General features: G+C 40.5%; 1 protein-coding gene across 1 annotated transcript; it reads left to right on the top strand.

Moving 5' to 3' along the window:
• Positions 1-7,634: 7,634 nt before the first annotated feature.
• On the top strand, positions 7,635-15,060 carry proza (protein Z, vitamin K-dependent plasma glycoprotein a). Its single transcript, XM_084745063.1, has 9 exons — positions 7,635-7,820; positions 9,663-9,804; positions 10,442-10,593; positions 10,727-10,751; positions 10,831-10,944; positions 11,142-11,276; positions 12,124-12,239; positions 12,335-12,452; positions 13,516-15,060. Exons 2-9 carry the CDS (start codon positions 9,723-9,725, stop codon positions 14,049-14,051), a joined length of 1,278 nt encoding a protein of 425 aa, XP_084601189.1. The 5' UTR covers positions 7,635-7,820; positions 9,663-9,722; the 3' UTR covers positions 14,052-15,060.
• Positions 15,061-17,002: the final 1,942 nt, after the last annotated feature.

Genomic DNA, 17,002 nt, shown 5'->3' with positions numbered 1-17,002 from the left:
AAAGCAGCGGTTCACTAAAAAGGATCAGGACCATCTTAAAACCTGCAGCCTCAATTGTGGCATCTTGAGCTTCCTCTACCTATCAGACGGAGAGCACTGTATGAAAGGAAGAATTAATTACAGAAACTGTCCACGGATGGCTACCTCGTTTCTGTTGAATGCAACCTGAATCAGGTGCAGGAAAGTGAGGGTAAAGAGTGACTGTAGGCACGATGGAGCGATCACGTGCCCTTAATTCTTTTCTCCCACATGTGAACAAATGAGCTGCAGGGGATGCAGGGAGGGGAGCACCACGATTAAGTGTTAAATAAAACATGGCCAGCTGACGTGAATTGATCACAGAGAAATGTGGGACAGAGGAAGGTGATTCTTCAAGAGTGGCTAGCATAGCTGCGAAAGACCCCCACAGGGGCAGTGCCTGCCTGCTCCCTAGTACTTAATACAACATCATCATTGCTCTTTGTCACACAAATTCGATTATACGCAATCTTCTGGTGCATTGATATAGACGTGATCGTGTTGTGTGTGGGTTGTGGTTTGCAGGACAACAGATACTGTACATGCATGGGAGCATTTTTTATGTGGTGTTACGCATCCAACCAAACCAGAGCAGGTGAAGGTTGTTATGTCTTGTTAGTTATGTAGTGTGGCAATACCTCCACCTGACCTCATTCCTGTGGTGACGTATGTGTATAAGGTCAATGGGAAAAGTCTGTGCAGGTCATTAGTGCATGTGTGTGTCTTAGCAACTCTCTCTGTGTGTGATTGTGTGTGTTATTAACACGTTACATCATCATTACACACACTGTCTGGGGACTTCACACTGTCACATCCTCAGCGACCTCAAGAATTACATGTGGACACGCACAAACGTGCAAAACCAAACACATGCCACAGAAATGTTGGTGATTTGTGTTGTTGACATCATGACATTCATGGTTAGTTACTAAGCAGAACTGAGCACATCTGTGCGGCTGTGAAGCTTTTTAATCTTGTGGTTCATGGTGTGTGATGCCTGCATATGAGAATCTCTGAATATTTGGATGTAACACGGTAAAAGTGACAACATATGAGGAAGACTAAAGGGCACAGTCACACGTGTGTGAAAGCAGGTGAGCCCTCTGAGGTGTATCATGTTATACTGAATGTGAGCAGCGCAAGATGTAGCCAAGTCTGCTAAACAACACACACGTCTTTGCTATTGGACAAAACATGATAAACATCTATGTAAGCACTGAAAACAAGAAAAATATAATGATTTTTTAATTGCGGTGAAAATTACAATTTGCTAATGAATGTTAAAAATTGGGATATATATATACCTTTTTAAAGATATCTGTCATGACTTGGGACACCCAGTTTAAAACAGGACAAACTAGGACTTCTGTTTCACCGTTGCAAAAAATGAAAATGAAAGGGAGGTGAATATTATTATGTATGACCATGCCCTAAGAGTCTACAACCTTGTCAGCAGGTTTGAAAGGCTGTACTTAAGCTCAGTGCAACTTTGAGCTAAATGCTAACTTGAGCCACACAATAGCAAGGCAAGGTAAAATATCTACAATGCTCACTATTTTAGTGCTTTGAGCCATGACATTAACATGCCTACGTTAAAGCTATAATATATAACATTTCTGTACTTGCCTTATCCTTATTCCATATGTTTCCAAAAATGTTCATATCTGGAGAAATATGCAGTTTTATTTGTAGTGTGTTTCGTACTAGCCACTAACTTCAAGAAAAATATGGGATACCTCCAAGAATGAAGTAGGAAGTTGGTGAACGTGACTAAACATAATGCGAGATCCTATTTTAATGTGAGAGACCCCTGGCAGTAGAATGTCAATGTTGTTCCTTTAAAAAGTTTATCATCATTTTTCCTTGGTATAGCATGTTAGCATGCTGACATTTCCTAATTATCAACACACACAGTGCAGCTGAGGCTGATGGGGATGCCATTAGCTTGTGTATTTGATCATAAATCTGACCTGATAATGGCACTAGATGAAAAGTCACTGGTGCATACAAGTCATTTTGATTCATCCTTTGGAGACCATGAACTTTGGTACAAAATTTCATGTCATTCCATCCAATAGTTGTGCTGCTTGCATGACGACCAAGTAAATAACAGCAGTGATGAAGAGCAGAGGAGGTAAGATGTAAGGAGAATAATCACACTCCAATATGAAGGGAGTCCCGGGGATTTCGTCTGCAGCCTGTTATATCCATCAGAAAGTTGTCAAGTATCAGGTGGCATTAATTATAGATGCTGTCTGTGATGGCTGAGCTGTTTGTTTAGTGTTCCCGTAAAATTGGACCCTGGATTGGAAGAGGAATGGGTCAGCGAGGTCACACGTGAGCAGTGCACCGCTTTTTCCGGCTCCCCTCCAATTTAGAGCTGGCACTCAAAGAATAATGAGAGGAGAGGGAAGAAACGGGAGCAAGAGAGGGAAAAGGGGAGAGACAATACACGAGGGGAGTGTTGAATAAAACATAAATGAGAGAAAGAGATAGATGATTGGAGGAGATATGAAGAGCTTTCCACTACAGCTGTTTGCAAGTCAGCTTACTGTATACCGTACATGCTTTCCCACACACGTGCAGAGTCGTGCACATGTATGAACACATGTATGCAGTCAGAGATGAGCTCAAATACATCAAAAAAGTATCTTGTTACAAATTACAAATATTTACTCACCAAAAGTATTGAACTAAAATACAAAATACTGGTTTGCAGGGGTGGTACTGGGAGGAGGGGTAACACGGGCCCCTGTAACCTGTAGACCCCCACCCTAAAAAAAAAGTCAACAATAACAATAAAATTATCACTTTTGTGCAGCAGCATTTTAGTGCTGTCTCCATAAATTCACTTACAACAGGAAGAAAAACATGTCAATATGGGTCTGACATTAACACCCCTAAACCACACATGTATAAAAATAAGTGGGTACAACGTTGGAAGCGTGGCTCCTTTCATTCCAATGAGCTTTTCTGAGTGGCACGAGTCCAAAAAAGCCCCTTCCTGTCGTAAAGAAATGACCAGGATGAATGCATGTTCCAAAATATTATTAAATGAATGGATCAAATTTGGTTGCACAAGTAGAATCCTCTTTCAAACGTCACAACTTTTCTCTACACATGTCATGTGTACATGCATACATGGAAGTGCAATTTCAAAGTTACTGCAAAAAAACATTCTATTAATACTACTACTGCAGACACTTAATACTGTCAATAACATTTCATATATGCTAAATAACAAGAACATTAGGCTACGGTTTCAAAATCAAAGACTGCATTTATTAATCAACAACAAAAAAGAAAAGAAATCGTATTTTCCTGCTTCTTATACACACCCTTTTATCTTTGTGAATGTAAACTAATATGAGTTACTGAAACAAAATTAACTAACAGAGACATTTGTTTTTACACTGGAGGACTTTTCATAGGCTGTCCCCCTAACTGACTGTCCCTTCACTTGCCTGTCGTTTCCCTTCTCCCGTCTGTCCATTGTTATAATTGGGAGGAAAATGGAATTAGGGCCAAAAGTTCTATTCATAACCACGAAAAGCAAGCAGGAACCAAAGTAAGTGACATGTTACATCTGTCCGTCTGTCTCCCTGTCTATTGGTCTGTTGAGCTTTTCTGCTCCATGTCAGAACCATGGACAGCGCAGCTGCTGTGGTGGCACACACAACAAACAGCACACACAGCATTGTGTTAATTAGTGAAGATAAACATTAGGAAAATATAATGTAATGAGTGAACAAACACACAGTATTGGCATATTTTTGCTATTATTATTTATTTCAGGAACCTGATGTTTTAGAGCGCCCACCAAATATCCCAAAGTAGGCTTTCAGGGGAGCTCATGTCCTTTTCGGAGTAGCAGAACTACTGCTAGCTCCCTTGTAATTCAATCCATGCTCATAGGCATTAGAAAATGACAATGTAGGGTATGGATTAAAGAGGATCAACAAATGCAATCGATGTCTTTCGAACATGCAGTCAGATTGGCTGGATGCACCACTGCAGGTGACTGCCCGATGAGGAGAAGAGGTGAGCAGAGAAGAGCCATGCCACGGCTGGGAAAAACCAGAAAACCTATAGGTAAGAGGCTGTGACTCAAAAGACAAATACAACCTCTTCACATATTTTGTTTCAAATTACATAATATTTCCGCCTAACAAAATACTCCTGACAAAAAGTAATTAAATACATATTCTAAATACTTTTAATTGAAATACTGCCCACCTCAGACCACAATCACAAGGGAAATTACCACAATCTCAATCATTTACACATTTATGTGCAGCTCCGCAGGTCGGGGCAGGCTCTGCCAACCCGTGAGGGAGTCTCCCTGGACTGGACAGTCCAGCTCCTTCCCCTGTCCAGCTCCGGGGACCAGCTGGTCCGAGCAGGCTCTTATAATGCCTCTGTTATTAGACTTGGGAAATGGAGACATTTAACACGGCTGCAGCTGAGACTAAAGCCCCACGGCCCTGTCTGCAAATTACATTGCTCTCACAAACAATCCCATTGAAATAAGGCCACTCAGGACGGTCTTTGGGTTTGAAAAACGTAGCCTTGATGCCCCAGTTTCAGCAGCTCTTATCACTGTGTGTCTGAGTGTGTGTTTGATCACTGCCACCAAGAATCGCTAATCACAAAGTTTGATATTAAATATGCAACGGCACTAACTACTGGCTCATAACTCCTCCTGATTGAACTAAATGTTTTATAAATCTTCCAGTTTTCATTTTTGCTGCAGATTTGAGATAAAAGAAAGTTCATCACGGCCTCTCTGCTCTCACTTTCTCAACAGTTTCCATCTAATCCTCCTGTCCACTTTGATTTTCACTTGTCCGCTGTAGCTGATTTGTGTAGAGCTCCAATCTGGTCGCTGGATGTTTGCTGTTGTCTAGACTGATGTGTGTTTGTTTGCAGTGAGGATTCTCGTATTGATCACAGCAGATACCAGCCTCTTTTGTTTGATCAAGTGTGTACGTCAGTGGTGGTCTTGATTCTGGTCACATTGCTGATGAAAATAGCCGTGATTCTCCTGAATCTTTTTTTTATGTGTGTGTGTATGTCTAGGTGCATAGTTGTAGATTTCAGGGGGGATGGAAGACCAGGTGCCCCCCAGTATTTAGAACATGTGTATCTGTCCCCCAAATACATTATGAATCCTCATGTGGCACCTGAATGTTGTTGTTTTTCTTTACATAAATAAGACAAATCCACTATAAACTGATGCAGAAAAGGAAAAAATTTGCCTAAAAATCACCAGCATTCAGGACATTAAGTATTTAATGCAGAAAATATCACTGTTCAATATGTGCCAGTGTTGAAATGAAACTTAAACCCTGGTCTGGTTGTATCATCTAGCACTGGTTTTCCAGCTTCATATATTTTTGCACAAATACACATACACACTTTTTTGTTTATTCACTTGACAAAAAACAAAAACAAAACATATATACTTACTAAACCAGGCCACAGATGATAAGATGAGATTGGATTAGAAAGCCTTATTGTCATTGTAAAGATGAGAAATGAGAAATTAATGTTTTCCAAACTAAGACTGCACTTTTCCTGGTCCTTGAAATAAACACTAGAAATGTATGAAAATACTACCTCTAAAGGCCCCACGTTTCACTGTAATTTGTTCTTTGGATTGGAGTTTAATAGATACCAAGTTCTAGTAAAGACCACAGCTGTAGGGAAATCACGATGTTGTCTGATTTATTTGTTAAAATGATTACTGTGATTGGATGTAAAATTTCCTGCCTCAAATGCAACCAACAACGTAACTAATTTCTCATAGACTGAATGTCCATGTTTGTATTTTTGAGATGCAGACCAAACAAGTGGACCTCTTGAAAAGGTAGGACTTGATCTGCTTTAAACTAACTGATTAATAATTGATATGTATATGTCATGTATAAAATTGACGATCCATGATCATTGAAACAAGACAAAGTCAAAGTAAATCAATTATTATGTCGCATGCCGTGGTGGTGTGTTGCATTTTGTCTTGTGTTGTAAATGCAGTGCTCCCTTCCTCTCCGGCGAGTTTTGGTTTCAACTCTTGCTGACTGAATTTAAGCTAAACCGGTACGGTGGGACAGGACACTGTTCGCTGCTATTTGTGTTAAATTGCAAACTTATTCCACATGTTTGTCAGCTGTTCTAAGCAGAAAGAGACGAGCAGACACTTTTTACAGCGCTGACACAGAGCTGCACTACACAGACACACACAGACATGCAGGAGAGAAATCCTCCCACAGACAATCTCACTTGGCGATCTTTTTAACTTATCTGTAGCAGAGAAATTGATGGCGCGTTTATCCAGAAATTAATAAAAAGCATTGTCTTATAAATTCATGGGGTTATCAGCTCTCTGTGTTATTATAAATTAGCAGAACCTGGTGACCTGGTGACCAGAAGCCCAAAGTCTATGGCACAATCAGTCTGTCTGCTCAAGATAGCACCCTGGTGGAGGCACACACACGCGCCAACACAATTACAAAACACCTTCATTTATCTTAAGTAATTTCCCCACACAGGAGTGCAGATTAGTAAAGTGTTTTTTGAACATCTTTTCTGTCAGAAATAAAGTGTAAGTATTGAAGTTAAATGTGCATTGGTATGTGTGTCTCACGCTTGGCTGAGGCACGCACATGCGTCTCCACAATCAAAAAACACCTTTCATTGATTTTAGACAGCATGCGTGTGTGTGTGTAAAATTATTCTCACAAATAAGGAATCAGGACTTATTATTATAATTATGAAGCCCAGAAAATCTCCACAGACCTGTTAAATGCACATGGGACAGGATCACAGCTGTCAGACTGTCCTTAACAGATCAGTCACATGACAGCTGGAGCAGCTGGAGTGTTTGTGTCTACGAGTTTATTGGGAACCAGAATGTGTATGTGTACTTCTGTCAGAGCCTGATATTCTGGATGACCTGTGTGTAATTTTGCACATGGGTTGAAACTGCACCTCAATCCGGCGGGTGTTCAGCCAGGTTGAAGTGCAGCTTTGCATCCAGTCTCTCCTCTACTGCGATCCTGCCCACTGGCTCCTTCTTCAGGAGGTTCAGCCATGAAGGGCTGCATGATAATGACAATGATAATGATTACTTAGAAAATATGACATAATTTCAAGGTGCTTTAGTGTAAAACATAACCATTTCCATATGTGCATGACCTTTTCGGCTCATGAGATGTTATGCCATCTCCGTATATTTCTACAAACCAGGAGCTCTGTCTCCTCACTTACTCATCTTTTCTCCTTGTTTCCTCCTGGTAAGTCGTCATGCTGGCGCACCTGCTTATTAAAGGTGATGAGACTTTCTGATTGGTTTATTGCATGCTCGGCCTAAACTCACCTGTGAATCAATCAAGGTACTCTGGCAGCTGATAGATACCAGGAGGATCCTCCTGCGCCCCTGGCACAAAAGTAGATTTGGACATACTTTGAATACATTAAATCCATTGCACCTCGCGCTTTCCACTTTAGATCACTGTAAGACATGTCCCCGAGGGACTGATTCTGCAGGACAACATACTGTACTGCACACAGTGACAGTCTTACAGCGCACTCTAATGGCTCCTCGTTGTCACTACACGCAGCACACGCAGTAAACAGTGAGAGGTGGGCGAGTGAGCAGGCTCGGATCGGATGTGGTCACCATCATCATCCGTTATTTTGGATCGATAGGCCCAATCCAACCGTCCAGGAGGCTGTGGCGTGTCTCAGGAGGACCAGGCCGGACCGGTACATCCTGTCCTGCACCCTGTCCGGAGCTGAAGGTAACGGTACCGACTGCTGTTGTTGTTGTTTCGTACCGTTATTCAGATCCATATCAGTTGTGTTGAAGCGACCCGCCCTGAAAACTGATGGATTTGTGGCTGTTGTGATGGTTTTTGGAGGTTTAACATTATAGTAGCAAATAGACACGCAGCATCCAGATCAACGCTGCAGCAGAGAGGAAGCGGTACGTTTGTTGTGAGTCTTTCTTTGTTGTTGTACCGAGCTAATGCTATCAGCTACACACACATGAAGCGTCCTAACCTGAAAGTAAACACTCGGTGCTTTGCTGCGTTGCTTAAAAAGTGCATTGCATTATTGCATAATCGTATTGTGTGCACAGTTTGTTTACACATAAATATGGCAGCAGAGCAACAGATAACCTGCTGCAGGAAAAAAAAACTGCACAATCACTGATGACAGGGTGAGGTCATTTACTGGCAGTGGATCCTCATGAATTATTACACGGACAACAACAACAACAACAATACCACCAACAACAACAAAAATAACAATAATAGTATAATAGGGATATTTAGTCAAATTTACAGCATGGTTTGAAATGTCTTTACAAAATAAAGAGGAATCATTTTTATTAACAAATTATCATACCATTGTTTATTAGAAAATGAAAAATCACAAGCTAAATTATTAAACTGCTTAATTACTTAATTGCATAGTCATTTTTACAACAATCATTTATTTATTAACTATTAAAGTAATCACCAGCTATTTTGATATTTGATAATTCACCGCTAGAGTCATTTTTTCGGAAAACAAGTTTAAATTCTCAGATTTCACCTCCTTAAAAGTGGATTTTTTTTGCTTTCATTACTCCTTTGCGACAGTAAACTCATGTTTCGGTTGTGGAAGTTATCTTGGACTACTAATCAACATTTTTCACCATTTTCTGACATTTCATAGATCAAACAACTAATCGAGTGTACATGCAGTAAACATACAGATAAACACCATGTTAAGAAATAAAAACAAACCAATTTTTAAGACATCAACTAAATAAATGAACACTATAGTCATTTTTAGGATGTCTGATATGGATTTTTTATCACCTGATATTTAAAACCAATAATTACCATTATTTCATTCATAATAATGATAAGATAAGAGATTTTTGGTTTTTGTATTTTAAAAACTACTTGATAGAACCTATGGTTATTGCACACCTGATGGTAAGAAAGGTACAGAAGTAGTGAGCAAAGATCTATGAAAGAAATGAAAATATTCAGATATGTCTGTGAAGGGAAAAGAATGAGGCTGGTGATATCTGACAAGCTGATGAGGTCCCGCAAACAAACAGCCTCTCAGGTAGCAGTAATGCATCCTAGTCAGAGAGAGCTCCCACTATAATCACTTAAAGATGAACTTAATTAGAAAAAGAAGAGGTAATTCTATTTCATTGATATTGCAGTCTTATAAGACACTAAACACTTGTGCTCTTAGGTCACACTTTATTTTACAGAACACTGAAAAGACCTAACAATGCAAATTAGGCAAAAACTAGAAATAACAGCTATTTCTCACTGTTTGAAAGTTAGTTAGGGACACATTACAGCAGAACTGTACTGTAAAGTTAAATTACATATCTGCTACCTCCACCATTATGTGAACCACATCTACTAAATAAAGGCCAAAATTATGGAGTCAGAGTCTTAGCTACTCTGCCAATTGTACAGGACCAGCCAAAGAAAGTGATTCCACTTTAGTTTGCAGTACAGTTCTGTTCTAATGTGTGATTTTGAGTTCTTTCTCAGCCTCATATCCTTCTACATCTCATCATCTTTTCTCCAGTCATCATGTCTATAATCTGCTTGTCTTGTTTGTAGGAGCACACGTCGATCCTCGCCACACCCACAACTTGACTCAGCTCGCGCCTCAGCATCACCATGCGCTCCCCGACCGCCACATCTGCCACTCTGCTGTGTCTGCTGGCAGGGGCCATGGCAGCCGTTCAGACCCCTAACACAGGTGAGAGGACCGGCACAGAGCCGAATGAGTCTGCAGAGCGCCACGGGGGCTGATAGATAGTCTGAGTTCCGGGGGGAGGAAAGAGAAGAGAGGCGTCAAAGGAGGTCAAGATGGCAGCATGCAGGCTATGACATGTCATAGACTGTGCATAAGAAGAGAGAAAAGCACAGAGTGGATGCTGTGGTTATGTAGGGAGTGGGGTGTAGCCATTTTCATATATGCACTCGGGACATCATCCGAATTAAGGCTGTCATGATGTCTAATTTTCACTGCACGATTATTGTGGCCAAAATAATTCACAATGATAATATTGTTGCGCTATTTATATCTGTGGGAAAAATACTATCAGTCAGATACATCTTTAACTTTATGTATTCGTGTTTTATGTCTTTTTGGGCAGATGAATTTCACTTAAAATGCAAATGTAAGGAAATAAAGACAGATTCTGTAACCACGAATGAACAAAGCATATGAAAAGTGCATTTACACAGAGTAGATAGTGTAAAGGCAACCAAATGAACTGAGAAAGAGAAGAAACAGTAAAAAATATTATCATGTGGGTATTATTATTGTTATTATTATTATTATTACAATATCAGTATGGACGAGCCAGCTGACGCCTGAACTGTTCCTCCAGTGTTCTTGGACAAGCAGCAGGCGAGCGCTCTGATCTCCCGTCAGAAGAGGAATGTGGACGGCGGTAACCCGGCCAGCCTGGAGAAGATTTGCATGGAGAAAGTGTGCACCTACGAGCAGGCCAGAAGTGTCTTCCAGGACTCGTACCGCACGGTGAGCTCCAGGATTTCACTGTTGACTCCTGCCTCATATGTATCTCAGACCTCCTTCAGTGATTCTTCTTTGATTTTTCGACTGCAGTCTGCAACTTCAGCTTTGTACTTCTCATGCATATGCTTTCTTACAGGATATCTTCTGGTCTGTCTACATTGGTAAGTGCTCTGTTATAATGATTTCCTGCATTGTCATTAGTACACTGCATCTTCTCATAGATTTGTTGTCTGTGCTTAGACGGAGACCAGTGTGCAGAGAACCCCTGCAAGAACGGAGCCATGTGTTCAGACAGTGTGGGAGGTTACGACTGCGTCTGCAAGTCGGGTTTCACGGGGGTCCACTGTGAAAAAGGTGAGAGGCAGATGTTGGTATCCACAGGCAAAGGCCTAATTTACCACAACTGTAAAGTGCTGTAAAAGATTGAAATGCACTTTGAAAATTGCGTTAATCTGATTTTGGACAAGATGCAGGAACCCTGCTCATTGTTAATTCACTTCTCGTATGGTGTGCGAGTGCTGCAACCTTCCCCTTCTGTTTCTGTGATGCAGACGAGACTCTGTGCACCCTGGAAAAGAACAAGGGCTGCTCGCAGTTCTGTAAACCAGGCTACACATCCTACGAGTGCTCCTGCGCCTACGGATGGAAGCTCAGCCGGACAGACAGGAATAAGTGTGAGCCTGGAGGTAGGTCCTTTTCCAAAATGCATTTTTTTAATCACTACAGCATACATATCTGCTCTGTAAATAACATGTCATGTGTTCTCCTTTGAGAAAAAAATCTGAAACCAAAAAGGGATAAACTTACAGTGAAACACGGGAGAAACAACTAGCTTTGAACAGATTTTAAGCAACAAACCACATTAACTTTCCTGCTCAAATCTCCTTCTTACCTAACTGAAAAGCATGATCACACATTTTGTCCTGCCTTAGCATGCTGAACAAGCAAGTATTAGTATATATTTGAGTTACAGAGGTACACTTACTGTTGTTCAGATTATTTCCAGAATCTCCAAAGATTTCTGTTACCATGTGAATGAAAGACATACTTCATCTCCTGAATATAATTAAGATTTTTACCTGTTTTCCAAGTTTCTGAGTCACAGCAACAATGAATAAAAATAGATCAATTGAACCTTTAATTTGTGTAATTTCATAAGATTCTTAAATTGGGAAGGTGTGGCAATTGGTCATACTCTTAAAATAAGAAAACAGTCTTGTTCCTCTGCTGTGATATTATGCAAACCATTGTTCTAGCTTATTGGTTAAATATAGCTCAGTATTAGCTGTAATATCTTATTGAAGCAGTTTTATAAATTTTCTTAAAATGGGATTACTTTTCGAATTCTTAACATGCTTTTCTTTTTAGACAGAAAAATAAGACTTAGTATTTCTACCTTTTTTGCATTCTTGAAATTCCTTTATTGCAGTGCACCAAGACCATTTTTGTCATTAAAGAATAATCATAACAATACATTTGAAAAATAATGTAATGCGAGAAATTCACGATAACCATCTCACATTCCTCTCTCAGTCTCTTACCCGTGTGGCAGAATTGACAGTGTGAGTAGGTGGAATGAAAAACTTTCCAGAAACGAGCGCAACAACTTTGAAGGAGTCGGCTGCTCTTCTTCAGAATGTCCTTGGCAGGTAGGAACACACGCGCTCACACTGCGACACAGTGAACCATCGATCACTGTATGTCGGTGACGCAGACTCTCACTGTTGCATGTCGTTGTTTGCAGGCTCTCCTGAAGAGTTCAGAGTCTGCGGGTTTCTGTAGCGGAGTCATTCTGAAGGAGAACCTGGTCTTGACTTCAGCTCAGTGTGCCAACAAATACTCGACCTTCCAGGTGGTCGTCGGTGAGTTAGACCTGCAATCATCCATGTGATCATATTATACAAAACATTATATTTTATCACCCAACAAATTTCTAAGCACATAAAAACACGTCTTTAAAAAGGACTGTACACCACAAAGGACATATGTAATACACATTTTTATTATTTCTATCACACTCATTTTTTAAATTTAGAAAGAGTGAGTGCAATTTGAGATTATACACGAGAAGAAACACATCTGCAACAAGCCTATGTTTGGCACCACATGGACATAATCGGGAAATAACATTTTTACCTAAAGGCTTTTATGTTTAATTCCTCAATTATCTGAAATGTTGTACTGATTATTTTAGGTGGCTTAAATGCATCTTGCTGCTGACCCTGCCCACAGCAGTACATCGCTTAGCTTTCTATACTGGCACTCCTGCGTGTCGACCAACATGTACTGTAGTTAATACACTGAATATGGATAAGTATCCCATACAAACCCCCCTTCAAAAAATCTGAACTTTCCCTCTAAAACTGTTACAGAGCGTCTGCCGCTTCCTTCTCAGAGCTCCAAAATATTTTAGACTGAGCTGAATACATATTAAATTTTAGTGGATATTTTTAAAACACCTAAACTATTTATATAATTATCTGGTATATTTCCATATTTGAATTAAAAATGATTTATGCAAAATACACAGCACACTATTTTTGTACAAATACTTATGAAAGTCAAATAGATAAGTGACAAATAATGACAATTTGTGGTGAAAAATGTTTCTTAGAGCCTTGGTGATGTCTTTAAATGTCTTTCTTTGTCCTATCAACTGTCCAGAATCCAAAGATATTCAGTTTATTATCCCATCAAGTCACAGATAAGCTCAAAGTCTTCACCTTTGATAAGATGCAACAAGAAGATGTTAGGAATTTTTGCTAAAATATTTAAAAAATAATTAGTTAACAGTTAACTAATAAGAATTTTTTAGGATAGTTATCTGTTAACTAATCAATTAATCAGCTGCTCATGTTAGTATGTGTGCATGAGCTTGAAACACACCATCATCCTGGGTGTCTTGTCTTTCCTGCGTCTCCTCAGGCAAGCGAACTGCCGGCCCTGAATCAGGAGAGAGGACGCTGTATGTAAAAATAGTTCATGTGCACCCACGCTATGTGGAAGGTCGCCCTGAAAATGACTTGGCTGTGATTGAGCTCCGCGACCGCATCATTTTTAAGAGAGAGGTGGCTGCTGCCTGTCTGCCAGAAAGAGACTTTGCAGAGAGCATCCTGATGACGGGGGAGCTCCCAGCCGTGGTCACCGGCTGGGCAGAACCCAAGCAGGTAACCTCTTTCCAGGGCCCGCTCAACTTAAACCAACTGGTATACAACAAGCTGCCGCAGTGCCTGGGGACTCATCCTAACCTGATGACCAATAAAATGGGCTGCACCATTCCCAGGACCAATGCCGACTGCACCATGAGCTCCGGCAGCCCTGTGCTCACCATGTACAGGGATGTGTTCTTCCTCACTGGGGTCGTCAGCCAGCCGCCAGGGGCCGACTGCACCAAAGGCTACATCTTCCAGAAGGTGTCGCGCTACCTCGGCTGGCTGCGGCCACTCATGGGTTCACGTTAGGTAGGGTAGTCCGGGAGAACATGGAGGTTACTGATTGATTGAAATATAGGAAAATGCAGGTGAATAAATCCTACACACAGGGAACCAGATGAAAATTTTCGTTGTGCACTTGTGGCTCATCCTCTTAATTTGTTTGGTCTTTTAATAAAACACCAGTTCCATATATAAGTTGGGACTTTGTGTAAAAACATAAACAAAAACAGAATGCAATGATGTGCAAATGTATTTTTTCGTAAATATACAGTAATGTTGAATTTGATCCCTCTAAACTGGTTAATTGGTAACAGGTCATAGTATCATGATCGGGTATTAAAGGAGCATCTTTCCAAGGCTCAGTCGTTCACAAGCATGGATGGTGTGAGGCTCACGTCTTTGTGGAAAATCATTATGAGCAAATAGTCCAACAGTTTAAGAACAACATTTTTTAATCAAAAATTTGTGTCCTTAGCTCCCAAATGCTTGCTGAATGTTGTTAAAAGAAAAGATGATGTTTCCTAGTGGTAAACATGCCCCTGTCCCAACTTTTTGGAAGTTGACTCATCAAATTCAAAAGTGTATATTTACAAAAAGCAATCAGTTTGAACATGAAATATCTTGTATTCATGCTGTGTTCAATTAAATATAAGTCAAGAAGATTTTGCAAATCATTTAATTTCTTATTTTCATTTTACACATTGTCCCAGGTTTTATGGAACTGGGGTTGTAATACCCATCTCCTAACGCAAACACTATCCTAAGTACCATATAGTCTCAATCTATGTGACTGCTTCTTATCTGTCTCTGTGGACTTCCTCATTTATCCACAAGGTGGCTCTCTGTTGACATAAATACAGAAGCACTGGCAGATGCAGTGAATTATTCAGCATGTGTGTTGTGATGTGGACATACCTTTTAATAACCCTTTAAGTGATGTTATTTTTAGTGACTACTGTACCCGTTGACATGCACCTTGTAACGCTCCAGGTAATCACTGTTCTATGAATGTAATAAACTCTAATACCACACCTGATGCCAGTTCTGTTATTGTTTCAGGATGAGGTAAGCAGTTGTATGTCTGGAAGAAAAAAGAGAGGATAAGCCCCTTGAGATGTGCCATCGTGTTTTTGAGTCGGTCATCAGACATGAAAAATGGACATCATCACATAATAAAAAAGGGTGACCGGATGTTCTGAATAATTCAGGACAGTCCAGAATTACAAGAAGTTGTCCCGAATCCTGTCCTGTTTCTCCTGAAACATAACTGCTATAGCAATAGAAGATCAATAAATATATCACGGAAAATGTTAGAATCAACTTTTGTTGACTACTCATAATGTAGGCTATAATTCCTGCTTTTAGTTTGTTTTTGCAGTTGGCAGAGTATAGTTGATGTGCTTTCACGCATCATTTCCACTGATTAGGCTGTCAAAAATAACAGATTGTTGGTGTCATTTGACCTGTTTTAAACCAGATTACACCAGTCTTTCCACTTTTCCAACATTATGAACTTGTGTTTGGCTGAAATAAATCCTCACTTCGCCGGGCTGGATGTGAAAAATATCTGGTTCTACATGTTGTTTTGCTCTCACTTGTCCTCTCGACTCAGGGCAGCGTCCTCCAGCCAACAGCACCATTCTGAGGCAGAGCAGTGCCTGTTACTTGTGCAGACCAGAAAATATACTGTAATGCAACAATTAATGCTTGTTCTGAGTTTTTTTTACACCACAGAAATGTGTTATTAACCACCAAGCCAAATCTGAATGATAAAAAAAATCACTAAGTATATAAAACTAGGTCTCAAAATCATTAAAAAATTAGTTTTCTCTGCTGTAAAATGCTTGGGGCGTGTCTGCTCCGCTGTCTCATTGTAAAACACCACTATGACTCAAAAACGACCTGAAAAATAGATGCTCTATTTAGCAGGTTTACTGGTCAAGTCCAGACATGTTTGAGCCACCAGAGCCAGACAGTGACAGGATGCTTTTTTTTTGTTTTGTTTTGTTTTTGTCTGTGTCCAGTTGTTGGAACTGAAATGAGTGAGAGAGTCACTGAGGTGCGTTTGTAACTGACCGTTACAAGGGGAGTAAGGGGGGAGGTGGTGGTGTTTGAGTGTCAAAACCTCTGAAAATAAAAACTCCCTTCCTTTGCACAGACTTAAAATGATCAAAATAAAATGACAAAAATCAACCCCCAACTACACAACTGATGATGGACTATCACCAGTTCCCACAAAAAGTCATTATGTGTACCAACTTTACTTTACTTACTTACTTACTTTTACTTGAGTATAAATATTCAGGACCCACCACTGCTTTCAGCTCTGACAATCTATCTCTCCTGCAGGTTGTATATTCCTTTTTTGTCGCAGACCATATTAGCTTGCCCTCACTGTCACATACCCCTGTGTTGTCTGGCAACATTTTCCCACAGATACTCGCCCTCTGCAGTCTTCTCACAGCCTCCGTGGTGAACAAGGCCAGGGCCGTGTCACGCAGGGAGAGAAAGGGAGAGGCAGAAGAATGGGCAAGAGGGAGAGTAAGAGACGCCACATAACAAAAAACCTGGCCTGCCACTTTTGATCGGGCGTTTGAAAGGACAGCCCTGAACGCTGGGGCCCACGTTGGCTGTTGCCATGGCACTCACCTAGGAGATGGCTCCTTGCTCCCAAAAATGGCTCTGCTCCTTTACTGGGCCATCCAGTGGAGATTAATTTGAGTGGAGCTCCTTCCTTCCTGAGTCTGGTCCTGCCAGCTCCATTTATATGCTCAAGCTTACATATACACAGAGACGCACACAAAAACACACACTGAGCAGCTAAACTTAAACTTCACCTGTTCGGAGCTGCTGAGTACAGGCTGTGTTTAAGTCCTGTTCAGTGTATCACTCAAATATCAAATATCTACTGCATCAATTTGATTTTATTCCCTGAATCAAACCTAAAATCTGAGCAAATGGGGAGATGAGGACGTGAT

The sequence above is a fragment of the Lutjanus erythropterus genome, chromosome 19 (assembly GCF_056507025.1).
Source record: "Lutjanus erythropterus isolate fLutEry1 chromosome 19, fLutEry1.hap2, whole genome shotgun sequence".
Lineage (NCBI taxonomy): Eukaryota > Metazoa > Chordata > Actinopteri > Lutjaniformes > Lutjanidae > Lutjanus > Lutjanus erythropterus.
The sequence above is the reverse complement of the archived record's forward strand: the minus strand, read 5'-3'. Positions and strand labels throughout refer to the sequence as shown.